Source organism: Sebastes fasciatus, chromosome 19 (assembly GCF_043250625.1).
Source record: "Sebastes fasciatus isolate fSebFas1 chromosome 19, fSebFas1.pri, whole genome shotgun sequence".
Taxonomy (NCBI): domain Eukaryota; kingdom Metazoa; phylum Chordata; class Actinopteri; order Perciformes; family Sebastidae; genus Sebastes; species Sebastes fasciatus.
This window is the reverse complement of record NC_133813.1, coordinates 450,499-468,923: the sequence shown is the minus strand read 5'-3', so window position 1 is coordinate 468,923 and position 18,425 is coordinate 450,499. Positions and strand designations below refer to the sequence as shown.

Below are 18,425 nucleotides of genomic sequence, written 5' to 3'. Positions count from 1 at the left end.
GTGAAGGAGTATATTATACTTTGAAGGAGTATATTATACTTTGAAGGAGTATATTATACTGTGAAGGAGTATATTATACCTGTGAAGGAGTATATTATACTGTGAAGGAGTATATTATACTTTGAAGGAGTATATTATACTTGTGAAGGAGTATATTATACTTTGAAGTAGTATATTATACTGTGAAGGAGTATATTATACTGTGAAGGAGTATATTATACTTTGAAGGAGTATATTATACTTGTGAAGGAGTATATTATACTTTGAAGGAGTATATTATACTTGTGAAGGAGTATATTATACTGTGAAGGAGTATATTATACTTTGAAGGAGTATATTATACTTTGAAGGAGTATATTATACTGTGAAGGAGTATATTATACTTTGAAGGAGTATATTATACTTGTGAAGGAGTATATTATACTTTGAAGTAGTATATTATACTGTGAAGGAGTATATTATACTGTGAAGGAGTATATTATACTTTGAAGGAGTATATTATACTTGTGAAGGAGTATATTATACTTTGAAGGAGTATATTATACTTGTGAAGGAGTATATTATACTGTGAAGGAGTATATTATACTGTGAAGGAGTATATTATACTGTGAAGGAGTATATTATACTTTGAAGGAGTATATTATACTTTGAAGGAGTATATTATACTTTGAAGGAGTATATTATACTGTGAAGGAGTATATTATACTTATGAAGGAGTATATTATACTGTGAAGGAGTATATTATACTTATGAAGGAGTATATTATACTGTGAAGGAGTATATTATACTTTGAAGGAGTATATTATACTGTGAAGGAGTATATTATACTTTGAAGGAGTATATTATACTTTGAAGGAGTATATTATACTGTGAAGGAGTATATTATACTTTGAAGGAGTATATTATACTTTGAAGGAGTATATTATACTGTGAAGGAGTATATTATACTGTGAAGGAGTATATTATACTTTGAAGGAGTATATTATACTGTGAAGGAGTATATTATACTGTGAAGGAGTATATTATACTGTGAAGGAGTATATTATACTTTGAAGGAGTATATTATACTGTGAAGGAGTATATTATACTGTGAAGGAGTATATTATACTGTGAAGGAGTATATTATACTTTGAAGGAGTATATTATACTGTGAAGGAGTATATTATACCTGTGAAGGAGTATATTATACTGTGAAGGAGTATATTATACTTTGAAGGAGTATATTATACTTGTGAAGGAGTATATTATACTTTGAAGTAGTATATTATACTGTGAAGGAGTATATTATACTGTGAAGGAGTATATTATACTTTGAAGGAGTATATTATACTTGTGAAGGAGTATATTATACTTTGAAGGAGTATATTATACTTGTGAAGGAGTATATTATACTGTGAAGGAGTATATTATACTTTGAAGGAGTATATTATACTTTGAAGGAGTATATTATACTGTGAAGGAGTATATTATACTTTGAAGGAGTATATTATACTTGTGAAGGAGTATATTATACTTTGAAGTAGTATATTATACTGTGAAGGAGTATATTATACTGTGAAGGAGTATATTATACTTTGAAGGAGTATATTATACTTGTGAAGGAGTATATTATACTTTGAAGGAGTATATTATACTTGTGAAGGAGTATATTATACTGTGAAGGAGTATATTATACTGTGAAGGAGTATATTATACTGTGAAGGAGTATATTATACTTTGAAGGAGTATATTATACTTTGAAGGAGTATATTATACTTTGAAGGAGTATATTATACTGTGAAGGAGTATATTATACTTATGAAGGAGTATATTATACTGTGAAGGAGTATATTATACTTATGAAGGAGTATATTATACTGTGAAGGAGTATATTATACTTTGAAGGAGTATATTATACTGTGAAGGAGTATATTATACTTTGAAGGAGTATATTATACTTTGAAGGAGTATATTATACTTTGAAGGAGTATATTATACTGTGAAGGAGTATATTATACTTTGAAGGAGTATATTATACTTTGAAGGAGTATATTATACTGTGAAGGAGTATATTATACTTTGAAGGAGTATATTATACTGTGAAGGAGTATATTATACTTTGAAGGAGTATATTATACTTTGAAGGAGTATATTATACTGTGAAGGAGTATATTATACTGTGAAGGAGTATATTATACTTTGAAGGAGTATATTATACTGTGAAGGAGTATATTATACTTATGAAGGAGTATATTATACTGTGAAGGAGTATATTATACTTTGAAGGAGTATATTATACTGTGAAGGAGTATATTATACTTTGAAGGAGTATATTATACTGTGAAGGAGTATATTATACTTTGAAGGAGTATATTATACTTTGAAGGAGTATATTATACTGTGAAGGAGTATATTATACTTTGAAGGAGTATATTATACTTTGAAGGAGTATATTATACTGTGAAGGAGTATATTATACTTTGAAGGAGTATATTATACTTTGAAGGAGTATATTATACTTTGAAGGAGTATATTATACTTTGAAGGAGTATATTATACTGTGAAGGAGTATATTATACTGTGAAGGAGTATATTATACTTTGAAGGAGTATATTATACTGTGAAGGAGTATATTATACTGTGAAGGAGTATATTATACTGTGAAGGAGTATATTATACTGTGAAGGAGTATATTATACTTTGAAGGAGTATATTATACTTTGAAGGAGTATATTATACTGTGAAGGAGTATATTATACTTTGAAGGAGTATATTATACTTTGAAGGAGTATATTATACTTTGAAGGAGTATATTATACTGTGAAGGAGTATATTATACTTTGAAGGAGTATATTATACTTGTGAAGGAGTATATTATACTTTGAAGTAGTATATTATACTGTGAAGGAGTATATTATACTGTGAAGGAGTATATTATACTTTGAAGGAGTATATTATACTTGTGAAGGAGTATATTATACTTTGAAGGAGTATATTATACTTGTGAAGGAGTATATTATACTGTGAAGGAGTATATTATACTGTGAAGGAGTATATTATACTGTGAAGGAGTATATTATACTTTGAAGGAGTATATTATACTTTGAAGGAGTATATTATACTTTGAAGGAGTATATTATACTGTGAAGGAGTATATTATACTTATGAAGGAGTATATTATACTGTGAAGGAGTATATTATACTTATGAAGGAGTATATTATACTGTGAAGGAGTATATTATACTTTGAAGGAGTATATTATACTGTGAAGGAGTATATTATACTTTGAAGGAGTATATTATACTTTGAAGGAGTATATTATACTTTGAAGGAGTATATTATACTGTGAAGGAGTATATTATACTTTGAAGGAGTATATTATACTTTGAAGGAGTATATTATACTGTGAAGGAGTATATTATACTGTGAAGGAGTATATTATACTTTGAAGGAGTATATTATACTGTGAAGGAGTATATTATACTGTGAAGGAGTATATTATACTGTGAAGGAGTATATTATACTTTGAAGGAGTATATTATACTGTGAAGGAGTATATTATACTGTGAAGGAGTATATTATACTGTGAAGGAGTATATTATACTGTGAAGGAGTATATTATACTTTGAAGGAGTATATTATACTGTGAAGGAGTATATTATACCTGTGAAGGAGTATATTATACTGTGAAGGAGTATATTATACTTTGAAGGAGTATATTATACTTGTGAAGGAGTATATTATACTTTGAAGTAGTATATTATACTGTGAAGGAGTATATTATACTGTGAAGGAGTATATTATACTTTGAAGGAGTATATTATACTTGTGAAGGAGTATATTATACTTTGAAGGAGTATATTATACTTGTGAAGGAGTATATTATACTGTGAAGGAGTATATTATACTTTGAAGGAGTATATTATACTTTGAAGGAGTATATTATACTGTGAAGGAGTATATTATACTTTGAAGGAGTATATTATACTTGTGAAGGAGTATATTATACTTTGAAGTAGTATATTATACTGTGAAGGAGTATATTATACTGTGAAGGAGTATATTATACTTTGAAGGAGTATATTATACTTGTGAAGGAGTATATTATACTTTGAAGGAGTATATTATACTTTGAAGGAGTATATTATACTTTGAAGGAGTATATTATACTGTGAAGGAGTATATTATACTTATGAAGGAGTATATTATACTGTGAAGGAGTATATTATACTTATGAAGGAGTATATTATACTGTGAAGGAGTATATTATACTTTGAAGGAGTATATTATACTGTGAAGGAGTATATTATACTTTGAAGGAGTATATTATACTTTGAAGGAGTATATTATACTTTGAAGGAGTATATTATACTGTGAAGGAGTATATTATACTTTGAAGGAGTATATTATACTTTGAAGGAGTATATTATACTGTGAAGGAGTATATTATACTTTGAAGGAGTATATTATACTGTGAAGGAGTATATTATACTTTGAAGGAGTATATTATACTGTGAAGGAGTATATTATACTTTGAAGGAGTATATTATACTTTGAAGGAGTATATTATACTTTGAAGGAGTATATTATACTTTGAAGGAGTATATTATACTGTGAAGGAGTATATTATACTTTGAAGGAGTATATTATACTTTGAAGGAGTATATTATACTGTGAAGGAGTATATTATACTTTGAAGGAGTATATTATACTGTGAAGGAGTATATTATACTTTGAAGGAGTATATTATACTGTGAAGGAGTATATTATACTTTGAAGGAGTATATTATACTGTGAAGGAGTATATTATACCTGTGAAGGAGTATATTATACTGTGAAGGAGTATATTATACTTTGAAGGAGTATATTATACTTGTGAAGGAGTATATTATACTTTGAAGTAGTATATTATACTGTGAAGGAGTATATTATACTGTGAAGGAGTATATTATACTTTGAAGGAGTATATTATACTTGTGAAGGAGTATATTATACTTTGAAGGAGTATATTATACTTGTGAAGGAGTATATTATACTGTGAAGGAGTATATTATACTTTGAAGGAGTATATTATACTTTGAAGGAGTATATTATACTGTGAAGGAGTATATTATACTTTGAAGGAGTATATTATACTTGTGAAGGAGTATATTATACTTTGAAGTAGTATATTATACTGTGAAGGAGTATATTATACTGTGAAGGAGTATATTATACTTTGAAGGAGTATATTATACTTGTGAAGGAGTATATTATACTTTGAAGGAGTATATTATACTGTGAAGGAGTATATTATACTGTGAAGGAGTATATTATACTGTGAAGGAGTATATTATACCTGTGAAGGAGTATATTATACTGTGAAGGAGTATATTATACTGTGAAGGAGTATATTATACTTTGAAGGAGTATATTATACTGTGAAGGAGTATATTATACTGTGAAGGAGTATATTATACTCTGAAGGAGTATATTATACCTGTGAAGGAGTATATTATACTTTGAAGGAGTATATTATACTGTGAAGGAGTATATTATACTGTGAAGGAGTATATTATACTTTGAAGGAGTATATTATACTTTGAAGGAGTATATTATACTGTGAAGGAGTATATTATACTTGTGAAGGAGTATATTATACTGTGAAGGAGTATATTATACTGTGAAGGAGTATATTATACTCTGAAGGAGTATATTATACTGTGAAGGAGTATATTATACTTTGAAGGAGTATATTATACTTTGAAGGAGTATATTATACTTTGAAGGAGTATATTATACTGTGAAGGAGTATATTATACTGTGAAGGAGTATATTATACTTTGAAGGAGTATATTATACTGTGAAGGAGTATTAGTATCCTGTAGTATTGTATAGTTTTACTTTCTGTTTGTGAGGAACCGGAAGTGGTCCCTCCTCTCTGCAGGTCTGTGCAGGTGTGATCAGGTCCCGGTAGTGATCCGGCTCCGGTGTGAACAGAGACCAGAGACAGAGATCAGGGTCCCGGGTTATCCGGGTGAGCTGGCTGTAAACAGGAAGTGTTGGAGACAGGGATTCATCGTGATGGATTCTGTCTGGTTGCTGGTTCTGGTTCTGGCTCCGCTCTGCGACCAGACTGCTGCTGGATCAGGACTCCTTAGAGACCCGGATCCGGACCAGAAGGTAGACCTGAAGGTGGACCTGGACCTGGTCTCGGTCCTCCACCGGGTGGATCAGCGGTTCCTGTCCGTCACCATCGATGCGAGTCTCGCTGAGGAGGAGAAGTTCATGTCTCTGTTGAGGTGAGTCTCTGATCCGGTCTGTCCTGGTCTGTCCTGGTCTGTCTCACTGAAACAGATGTTTCATAAACATCTGTTGTAATGTGTTCCTGGTTCAGTGATCTGCTCTGTGATTAATATGAGCTCAGATTGATTAAATCAACATTTAACAAGAAAACACAATGAAACCTCCAGAGATCAGATCAGATCAGATCAGATCCACCACGAGCCTCTAGTGAGGACCTGAGTACTCAGATTACTCTGAGTAATCTGAGTAATCTGAGTACTCTGAGTACTCTGAGTACTCTGAGTACTCTGAGTAATCTGAGTACTCAGAGTACTCTGAGTACTCTGAGTACTCTGAGTACTCTGAGTACTCTGAGTAATCTGAGTACTCAGAGTACTCTGAGTACTCAGAGTACTCAGATTACTCAGATTACTCAGAGTAATCTGAGTACTCTGAGTACTCTGAGTAATCTGAGTACTCAGAGTACTCAGAGTACTCTGAGTACTCTGAGTACTCTGAGTAATCTGAGTAGGGGAGACCGGGGCCAGCATCTCTCTGTTAGGGGATGTATGGAGGACTAAAGCTGCCCAAAATAAATAAATAATGCCATTAAATTAATTAAATAATATTAAACATAAATGTAGGCATTAATTAACTGATCAAATGTGACATAAATTGATATTTATTTCTGTTTTAATTTGCTTCTGTATTTATTTATCTAGAAATAAATAAATTAAATACTTAAATAAATATGTACAATTTAATAATGAATACATAAATGTAAAAATAACTCTAAAATAAACAAAATGCAAAAATAAATAAATGTGAAAGTGAATTAAATCAATAAGTGATACAAACATAAATAAATAAATAAATAAAGAAACATTTTAAAAAATCTGTAAAAAAAAAAAACTTAAACCACATTCTTTTCCATATTATTTTGTAGTCCGCTTCATTCTCTCAAAATGAGTTCAACAACATATTATTAGTTTTGTAAATCATCACCAGATTAAAATGATTGTCAGGAACAACATCATTCTTCTAATATCTGGTATTCTTCTGAAACGTTCAGCCGGTCAGAGAATCAGAGACTCTGCTTCTAAACTCATCCTTTCCTGAAAGTCAGTATTAATATTAATAATAAACCAGTTCATTCAGGTTTCCTCACATCACCACTGAAGCTGTTGTTGTGTCTCCTCCAGCTCTCCGAAGGTCCGGACGCTGGCTAGAGCTTTGACTCCGGCGTTCCTGAGGTTTGGAGGGACGAGACAAGACTTCATGGAGTTCACCCCTCAGAGGTTCCATCAGGACTCTGGTTCCACCGCAGGTAACTCAGACATGGTCCAGACTCCAGGAGGACATGATGATGATGAGGATGATGAGGATGATGATGATGAGGATGATGATGAGGATGATGATGAGGATGATGATGATGATGATGAGGGTACTTTGACTTCCTGTTCTCCCAGGACATACTTTCTTTGTAGTAGGTCCTAAAACCAGAGACCGTTTATAAGAAGTAGACGTCACTCACTGGTTGGTAGACTGACGTTTTGAAGCCTCCAGTTCGGCATTTTGTCATCATGTTCCTGCATTGATCTTGTAATGAAATATAGAATCTAAATAATGCCAGTCTGGTGTCGTTGTTAGAGCCGACCTGTGATCAGATGGAGCTGCCCTCCTGGCTGGAGGACCGGCTGAAGAAGGACTGGACCCGACAACGAGTGATCCTGATGAGAGAAGATCTGCAGAGGAAGTACAGAAGAGTCAAGTTCACAGGTACCAGTTTGACTTTCTGTTGTTGGCAGGAATGTGCTTCCATACTTTACATGATCTGTAATTATCAGAGTAATCCATTACTTCCACATTTATCCAAAAAGTATTGTACTTTACTTTGTACCTTAGTTTGTTTCAGACGTTTATAATCTGATCAAACTAAACCTGTATCAGGTGTTCCACAGGGCTCCGTGCTCGGACCACTGTGGTTTCATTTTGACTGACTTCTACTGCAATAAGGTTTAGAAAGCAGGACTTTTACCTGTAGTGGAGTATTTCACAGTGTGGTAGTAGTACTTTTACCTGTAGTGGAGTATTTCACAGTGTGGTAGTAGTACTTTTACCTGTAGTGGAGTATTTCACAGTGTGGTAGTAGTACTTTTACCTGTAGTGGAGTATTTCACAGTGTGGTAGTAGTACTTTTACCTGTAGTGGAGTATTTCACAGTGTGGTAGTAGTACTTTTACCTGTAGTGGAGTATTTCACAGTGTGGTAGTAGTACTTTTACCTGTAGTGGAGTATTTCACAGTGTGGTAGTAGTACTTTTACCTGTAGTGGAGTATTCCACAGTGTGGTAGTAGTACTTTTACCTGTAGTGGAGTATTCCACAGTGTGGTAGTAGTACTTTTACCTGTAGTGGAGTATTTCACAGTGTGGTAGTAGTACTTTTACCTGTAGTGGAGTATTTCACAGTGTGGTAGTAGTACTTTTACCTGTAGTGGAGTATTTCACAGTGTGGTAGTAGTACTTTTACCTGTAGTGGAGTATTCCACAGTGTGGTAGTAGTACTTTTACCTGTAGTGGAGTATTCCACAGTGTGGTAGTAGTACTTTTACCTGTAGTGGAGTATTCCACAGTGTGGTAGTAGTACTTTTAGCTGTAGTGGAGTATTTCACAGTGTGGTAGTAGTACTTTTACCTGTAGTGGAGTATTTCACAGTGTGGTAGTAGTACTTTTACCTGTAGTGGAGTATTCCACAGTGTGGTAGTAGTACTTTTAGCTGTAGTGAAGTATTTCAGTGTGGTAGTAGTACTTTAACTGCAATAAAGGATCTGAATACTTGCTCCTGTCACAGAGTACACTGTGGACCTGCTGCACTCCTTCACCAACTGCTCCGGGATGGATCTGATCTTTGGGCTGAACGCTCTGCTCAGAACAGCTGACAACAGCTGGAACAGCAGCAACGCCGCCTCGCTGCTGAGCTACTGTGAGTCCAGACGCTACCGGATGTCCTGGGAGCTCGGCAACGGTACGCTAACACTTCTTTCTTCTACTTCTACTTCATCATAGGAGTGAAGGTCCAGTCGTATTAAACTCTGCAGTTTCTTATCGGAGGTTTGATAGGTCTGGGAGACGGTTTGTTCTGCACACAGGAAGTGACCTCACGCTGCTTCCTGTGTCTGGGAGACGGTTTGTTGTGTGAACTCTGGTTTCCTGTGTCAGCAGACAGGAAGTGGGACCTCAGAAAGCGTTTTATTTTGAAGGGTGACTCACAGTGAGACTGAATGTGTCTTCAGAACCAAACAGCTATGAGAAGAAGGCCGGGATCCGAGTGGACGGACGTCAGCTGGGACGGGACTTCACTCGTCTCAGAGACATGATGTCACAGTCCAAGTTTTACCACGACGCCGCGCTGTACGGGCCGGACGTCGGTCAGCCTCGAGACCGCCGGACGGACATACTGGAGGGGTGAGAGGTCTCTCTGTCTCTGTCTCCGTCTCCGTCTCCGTCTCCGTCTATATACATATATACAATAAAGTGTATATGTTAATAATACTAGTGTTTGATTGACAGGTTCCTGCAGACTGGATCTGAGGCTGTAGACGCTCTCACCTGGCACCAGTGAGTTCACCTTTACTTTAATATTCTACACACTAACTGGACCGCTATACTGCTGGCTTTATACTACACACTGTGTACTTTACTACACACACTGTGTACTGTACTACTCATAAAGTACACACTATGTAGTAACAGACTTCAGACAGACCCTCTGCAGATTCACCAACTGGTTCACTGATAAGGATAGGAGACATCCACCCCCTATTTATTTATTTATTTATTTATTTATTTATTTATTTATTTATTTATTTATTTATTTATTTATTTATTTATTTATTTATTTATTTATTTATTTATTTATTTATTTATTTATTTATTTATTTATTTATTTATTTATTTATTTATTTATTTATTTTTTGTTTTTGTTTTTTGTTAATATTTTTAATATTATAATTTATTTTATTTAATTATTACTTTTCTTCTGTTGTTAAGACACATAAATCAGTAATTTGACTCAGAAATGGTCCAGAGTCCAACATCTGCATCCACATCAACATCTGCATCCACAGCAGCAGTCTGTTATAATAACAGACCGTAGAACGTCGTGATGGACCAATCAGAATCAAGGATTCAACGAAGACGTGTAATATAAAACATATAAGCACAGAATCAATACGTCCAAACTAAATGATATAGATCTAGTCAGTGTTTAAATATAAATGAAAGAATGATATAAATAAGAATTAAACATATACAGTATTAATGAGTAGTATTATGTGTGTTTGTGTTGATTAATTGTGTTTGTATTGATTAGTTATTGATTAATGTGTCTGAATAATGAAACCTGTTTCTAGTTACTATGTGAACGGCAGAGACACGTCGCTGGAGGACTTCATCGATCCTGAAGTTCTGGACACGCTGGCCTTAAAGACCACAGAAGTCCTCAAGGTAACAACGATGAGATATATATATATACCGTATATATACTGTGTATATACTATGTATATACACAGTATATATATATATATATATACTATGTATAGTAGGGATGCTCATTTTGAGAAATGTTCTTAACCGATAACCAACCCTCGTTAACTGATTATTAACCGTTAACTGACAAGATTTGTGCCTCGCATCCCAGATGTTAAAGTGTTAACGTGAGTCCAGATGTTAAAGTGAGTCCAGATGTTAAAGTGATAACATGAGTCCAGATGTTAAAGCGTTAACGTGGATCCAGATGTTAAAGTGTTAACGTGAGTCCAGATGTTAAAGTGTTAACGTGGATCCAGATGTTAAAGTGATAACATGAGTCCAGATGTTAAAGTGTTAACGTGGACCCAGATGTTAAAGTGTTAACGTGGGTCCAGATGTTAAAGTGAGTCCAGATGTTAAAGTGTTAGTGTGGATCCAGATGTTAAAGTGTTAACGTGGATTCCAGATGTTAAAGTGATAACATGAGTCCAGATGTTAAAGTGTTAACGTGGGTCCAGATGTTAAAGTGAGTCCAGATGTTAAAGTGTTAACGTGGGTCCAGATGTTAAAGTGATAACATGAGTCCAGATGTTAAAGTGTTAACGTGGGTCCAGATGTTAAAGTGAGTCCAGATGTTAAAGTGTTAACGTGGGTCCAGATGTTAAAGTGATAACATGGATCCAGATGTTAAAGTGTTAACGTGGGTCCAGATGTTAAAGTGAGTCCAGATGTTAAAGTGTTAACGTGGGTCCAGATGTTAAAGTGAGTCCAGATGTTAAAGTGTTAAAGTGAGTCCAGATGTTGACGCTGGTCTGTGTTTCCGGTTCTGGTCCAGAAAGTGAAGCTGGTGTCTCCTGAGAAGCCCGTCTGGCTCGGAGAGACGAGTTCAGCGTTCGGAGGAGGAGCGGTCGGACTGTCGGACACGTTCGTCGCTGGATTCATGTGAGTTTATACAAGTCGAGACCAACCGGGTCACCAACAAGTCCAAATCAAGTCTAGACCGAGTCCAAATCAAGTCCAGACCACTTGAGTCCGAGTGGATTGAGATGGAGTCAGGAGTCTGGATGAGGCCCAGAGACCAGAACCACTCAGACGGTCATCCATTCAGTCCATTTATCAGTTAGTCAGAAAATTAATCAGCAACGGTTTTGATAATTAATCATTTAAGTCCCTTTTTAGAATAAAACACCCTGGTTCTGGTTCTGGTTCTGTAAATATGATAAAATAACACAGAACTTTATTTATCCAGATGGAAATGATTTAGCAGCACAGAGCAGGAAGAGAATCGTCATGACTACAGGATGTCCATGAAATGTGAATATTGTCTGTTTTCTGTAGTCTCCAATGGTCCTAAATTAAATACATGATGTCATATTATATAATATAATATAATATAATATAATATAATATGATATAATATGATATAATATGATATAATATGATATGATAATATATAATATAATATAATATGATATAATATAATATAATATAATATAATATAATATTATATTATATAATATAATATAATATAATATAATATAATATGATATAATATGATATAATATGATATGATAATATAAAGGTTAAAGTGAGGATAGAGAGTGTTGTAGAGCTCCCAGAGAGGAGGCCTGAGATGAGAACAGGAGCTGTATTGTGTCTAACAGGAGGGTCGTCGTCTCTCAGGAGTTCTACATGTTACTTTATTGAGTTAAAGGATTACCCAGCAGCCCCGGCGGTCTCATGACCAACCTTAGAGCCGTCCTGCTGCTCGCTCACAGCGACGCTCACACGTCAACACAAACTCAACATCAGACAGTTCAGAGCTTTACAGTCATCATATTTAATAGACGTCAACGTACTGATCCATATTGATGCCATGTTATCTGTGTTATTAACGTGTGTGACTGTTCTCTGTGTTATTAACGTGTGTGACTGTTCTCTGTGTTATTAACATGTGTGTGACTGTTCTCTGTGTTATTAACATGTGTGACTGTTCTCTGTGTTATTAACATGTGTGTGACTGTTCTCTGTGTTATTAACATGTGTGACTGTTCTCTGTGTTATTAACATGTGTGACTGTTCTCTGTGTTATTAACATGTGTGTGACTGTTCTCTGTGTTATTAACATGTGTGACTGTTCTCTGTGTTATTAACATGTGTGTGACTGTTCTCTGTGTTATTAACATGTGTGACTGTTCTCTGTGTTATTAACATGTGTGACTGTTCTCTGTGTTATTAACATGTGTGTGACTGTTCTCTGTGTTATTAACGTGTGTGTGACTGTTCTCTGTGTTATTAACATGTGTGACTGTTCTCTGTGTTATTAACATGTGTGACTGTTCTCTGTGTTATTAACATGTGTGACTGTTCTCTGTGTTATTAACATGTGTGTAACTGTTCTCTGTGTTATTAACATGTGTGACTGTTCTCTGTGTTATTAACATGTGTGACTGTTCTCTGTGTTATTAAAATGTGTGTGACTGTTCTCTGTGTTATTAACATGTGTGACTGTTCTCTGTGTTATTAACATGTGTGACTGTTCTCTGTGTTATTAACATGTGTGACTGTTCTCTGTGTTATTAACATGTGTGTGACTGTTCTCTGTGTTATTAACATGTGTGTGACTGTTCTCTGTGTTATTAATATGTGTGACTGTTCTCTGTGTTATTAACATGTGTGACTGTTCTCTGTGTTATTAACATGTGTGACTGTTCTCTGTGTTATTAACATGTGTGTGACTGTTCTCTGTGTTATTAACATGTGTGACTGTTCTCTGTGTTATTAACATGTGTGACTGTTCTCTGTGTTATTAACATGTGTGTGACTGTTCTCTGTGTTATTAACGTGTGTGACTGTTCTCTGTGTTATTAATATGTGTGACTGTTCTCTGTGTTATTAACATGTGTGACTGTTCTCTGTGTTATTAACATGTGTGACTGTTCTCTGTGTTATTAACATGTGTGTGACTGTTCTCTGTGTTATTAACATGTGTGACTGTTCTCTGTGTTATTAACGTGTGTGACTGTTCTCTGTGTTATTAACATGTGTGACTGTTCTCTGTGTTATTAACATGTGTGTGACTGTTCTCTGTGTTATTAACATGTGTGACTGTTCTCTGTGTTATTAACGTGTGTGTGTGACTGTTCTCTGTGTTATTAACATGTGTGACTGTTCTCTGTGTTATTAACATGTGTGACTGTTCTCTGTGTTATTAACGTGTGTGACTGTTCTCTGTGTTATTAACATGTGTGACTGTTCTCTGTGTTATTAACGTGTGTGACTGTTCTCTGTGTTATTAACGTGTGTGACTGTTCTCTGTGTTATTAACATGTGTGACTGTTCTCTGTGTTATTAACATGTGTGTGACTGTTCTCTGTGTTATTAACATGTGTGACTGTTCTCTGTGTGTTATTAACATGTGTGACTGTTCTCTGTGTTATTAACGTGTGTGACTTCTCTGTGTTATTAACATGTGTGACTGTTCTCTGTGTTATTAACATGTGTGTGACTGTTCTCTGTGTTATTAATGTGTGTGACTGTTCTCTGTGTTATTAACATGTGTGACTGTTCTCTGTGTTATTAACATGTGTGTGACTGTTCTCTGTGTTATTAACGTGTGTGACTGTTCTCTGTGTTATTAACGTGTTTGACTGTTCTCTGTGTTATTAACATGTGTGTGACTGTTCTCTGTGTTATTAACATGTGTGTGACTGTTCTCTGTGTTATTAACATGTGTGACTGTTCTCTGTGTTATTAACGTGTGTGACTGTTCTCTGTGTTATTAACATGTGTGACTGTTCTCTGTGTTATTAACATGTGTGTGACTGTTCTCTGTGTTATTAACATGTGTGACTGTTCTCTGTGTTATTAACATGTGTGTGACTGTTCTCTGTGTTATTAACGTGTGTGACTGTTCTCTGTGTTATTAACGTGTTTGACTGTTCTCTGTGTTATTAACATGTGTGTGACTGTTCTCTGTGTTATTAACGTGTGTGACTGTTCTCTGTGTTATTAAGATGTGTGACTGTTCTCTGTGTTATTAACATGTGTGTGACTGTTCTCTGTGTTATTAACGTGTGTGACTGTTCTCTGTGTTATTAACGTGTGTGACTGTTCTCTGTGTTATTAACATGTGTGTGACTGTTCTCTGTGTTATTAACATGTGTGTGACTGTTCTCTGTGTTATTAACATGTGTGTGACTGTTCTGTGTTATTAACGTGTGTGTGTGACTGTTCTCTGTGTTATTAACGTGTGTGACTGTTCTCTGTGTTATTAACATGTGTGTGACTGTTCTCTGTGTTATTAACATGTGTGTGACTGTTCTCTGTGTTATTAACATGTGTGTGACTGTTCTCTGTGTTATTAACATGTGTGTGACTGTTCTCTGTGTTATTAACGTGTGTGTGACTGTTCTGTGTTATTAACATGTGTGTGACTGTTCTCTGTGTTATTAACATGTGTGTGACTGTTCTCTGTGTTATTAACATGTGTGACTGTTCTCTGTGTTATTAACATGTGTGACTGTTCTCTGTGTTATTAACGTGTGTGACTGTTCTCTGTGTTATTAACATGTGTGTGACTGTTCTCTGTGTTATTAACATGTGTGACTGTTCTCTGTGTTATTAACATGTGTGTGACTGTTCTCTGTGTTATTAACATGTGTGTGACTGTTCTCTGTGTTATTAACATGTGTGTGACTGTTCTCTGTGTTATTAACATGTGTGACTGTTCTCTGTGTTATTAACGTGTGTGACTGTTCTCTGTGTTATTAACATGTGTGTGACTGTTCTCTGTGTTATTAACATGTGTGACTGTTCTCTGTGTTATTAACGTGTGTGACTGTTCTCTGTGTTATTAACATGTGTGTGACTGTTCTCTGTGTTATTAACATGTGTGTGACTGTTCTCTGTGTTATTAACATGTGTGTGACTGTTCTCTGTGTTATTAACATGTGTGTGACTGTTCTCTGTGTTATTAACATGTGTGTGACTGTTCTCTGTGTTATTAACATGTGTGTGACTGTTCTCTGTGTTATTAACATGTGTGTGACTGTTCTCTGTGTTATTAACATGTGTGACTGTTCTCTGTGTTATTAACATGTGTGACTGTTCTCTGTGTTATTAACATGTGTGTGACTGTTCTCTGTGTTATTAACATGTGTGACTGTTCTCTGTGTTATTAACATGTGTGTGACTGTTCTCTGTGTGCAGGTGGTTGGATAAGCTGGGTCTAGCAGCCAGGCTGGGTCTGGATGTTGTGATGCGTCAGGTGTTCATCGGTTCTGGTAGTTATCACCTGGTGGACGATAACCTGGATCCTCTTCCTGTGAGACCTCTCTCCTCATTTATCACTCTCTTTATGTTTACATTGAGTCTATAGCATCACTTCTCTCATCATCTATAACTATAACTAACTCTATAACATCACTTTGACTCCAGATGTGTTTTAATCTGATAACATCTAGTTCTGTGTTGAGTTCAGGTTCATCAGTTCAGAGGAGTTCTGCTGACTCCACTACAACTTTAGTTCCTAGTTTCTTTACAGATTCAGATTTATGAAATATAAACATGTGATGATTTAATTAAATAACCTGAGTTATTGTAGATTAAACTACTCAACAGTTTATAAAGGAGTTAAATAGAAATACTGCTCACATGTTAATATGTCATCATTAAAACACTCTTCTTCATAAAGAGTCCTTTTACTCTCAGTATCATTCAGCTGTGTTGACCTTTGACCTCCAGCTGTGTGTTCTTCCAGGACTACTGGTTGTCTGTCCTCTACAAGAGACTCGTCGGTCCGGAGGTTTTAAAAGTCGGATTTTCCAGCTTCGCTCGAAGTAAAAGAGTTCGTCTGTATCTGCACTGTTCCACCAGAGAGAGGTAGCTCTTCATCATCACTGCTCTTCATCATCACTCTCTCACTTCATCACTGCTCTTCATCACTGCTCTTCATCATCACTCTCTCACTTCATCATCACTGCTCTTCATCAGTCTCTCTTTGTTCAGGTCCAGCAGCGGAGCGGTGACGTTGATTTCTCTGAACCTGAGTAAGAAGCCGGTCTGGATCGTGGTTCCTGCCTCCGTCTCCTCCAGCACAGTGGAGGCCTTTGTCCTCCAGTCGGACCAGCCGGGGGAGGACGGCCTCTACTCCAGGTGACACTTATTATTCTGTCCTCGAGTCATGTGAAGAGTCACGCTTTAATCTGCTGCTCTTAATGTGAAAGAGTCTCCATCACAGTCAGAGGACCCGCACTGAAAACCACAAATCTCGTCCTCGTCCTCGTCCTCGTCCTCGTCCTCGTCGTCCTCGTTCTCGTCTTCGTCCTCGTCCTCCTGAAGCTAAATAAACTCTTTAACAAGACTCAGTCTAACCCAGTTTATCAGTCTGGACCGTATCTGGTCAGGATGTGAATTTGTGTCTAAATTGTTCCACCAATAGTCAGAGGTCAGAGGTTAGAGGTCAGAGGTCATGTCTATCATGTTTAGTGAACCGTTTTATATCTTAATGTTTGATTGAAACTTCTAATGAAACCAATGACATAGAGTAATATTAAACAGTAACATTTACTAGTCAGTATATTATACATGTATACAAGGTGAAAGGTATCAGCATGACATACAGTCTGCAGGTTAACAGTATTTCAGTTCTTTATTAAAGCATGTGTATCTAAAGCATTCATCATAGAAGTGGTGTGGAACAATATAAACACACTTCACTAAAGGTGATGTCATCACTGATCCATCCAGACTCCATTCAGAAAACAAGCATTTTAAAAGTTGTCTGCTTGTCGTCATGGTAACAGACCTGACAAAGCTGGTAACATTAGAGATGCGAGGTTCTCACAGGACACGTGATGATCTGATAGACCATGATGCATTGCTGTAGAAATATAAAGATATAAAGAAAGATGTTGGTTCCTGGTCGTACTGAGTTCCGCTGTTGTTCAGACGTTGGTTCCTGGTGGTCGTACTGAGTTCCTCTGTTGTTCAGGCGTTGGTTCCTGGTGGTCGTACTGAGTTCCTCTCCTCTCTGTTGTTCAGATGTTGGTTCCTGGTGGTCGTACTGAGTTCCTCTCCTCTCTGTTGTTCAGATGTTGGTTCCTGGTGGTCGTACTGAGTTCCTCTCCTCTGTTGTTCAGGCGTTGGTTCCTGGTGGTCGTACTGAGTTCCTCTCCTCTCTGTGTGTGTTTGTACTGCAGGAGTGTGAAGCTGAACGGAGACGTGTTGAAGATGGTTGATGATCAAACTCTCCCCGACCTTAAAGCAGCTCCTCTTCCTCCGTCTGAACGCCTGCAGCTTCCTGCCTTCTCTCTGGCCTTCTTCGTCTTCACCGACGCCGCTGCCGCCGCCTGCATCTGACCACACATCACCTGATACCTGCAGCCAGGTGAGGCTCTGAGAGCTGCAGCCAGGTGAGGCTCTGAGAGCTGCAGCCAGGTGAGCTGTTCATCACTGGACTAAATCTCAGGTGACTCTCTGAACGGACTGTTGGTGATGGAGAGTCGGTTTATATACAATATTGTCTGTTGGGTTTCTTGGTTCCTGGTCTAATCTTCCTACAATAACTACTGACAGAACTAAAGCTACCTGCTAACTCTCTGTGTTCTAATAATCAACAAGTCAATAAACCAAGTGTTTCTGTTAAGTTT

At 35.9% G+C, this 18,425-nt stretch overlaps 1 protein-coding gene across 2 annotated transcripts; it reads left to right on the top strand.

Annotated features, from left to right (window-relative positions):
• Positions 1–5,868: 5,868 nt before the first annotated feature.
• hpse (heparanase) lies at positions 5,869–18,421 on the top strand. 2 transcript variants are annotated; one of them, XM_074617422.1, is made up of 12 exons: positions 5,869–6,260; positions 7,446–7,570; positions 7,894–8,022; positions 9,095–9,268; positions 9,537–9,708; positions 9,814–9,861; positions 10,656–10,749; positions 11,609–11,715; positions 15,985–16,099; positions 16,535–16,656; positions 16,783–16,929; positions 17,976–18,421. In XM_074617422.1, the coding sequence occupies exons 1-12, from the start codon at positions 6,043–6,045 to the stop codon at positions 18,133–18,135; spliced, it is 1,611 nt and encodes a 536-aa protein (XP_074473523.1). In that variant the 5' UTR covers positions 5,869–6,042; the 3' UTR covers positions 18,136–18,421. The 2 variants fall into 2 exon arrangements, with proteins under 2 accessions (XP_074473523.1, XP_074473522.1); XM_074617421.1 differs by having other exon boundaries at positions 5,871–6,260; positions 16,768–16,929.
• Positions 18,422–18,425: the final 4 nt, after the last annotated feature.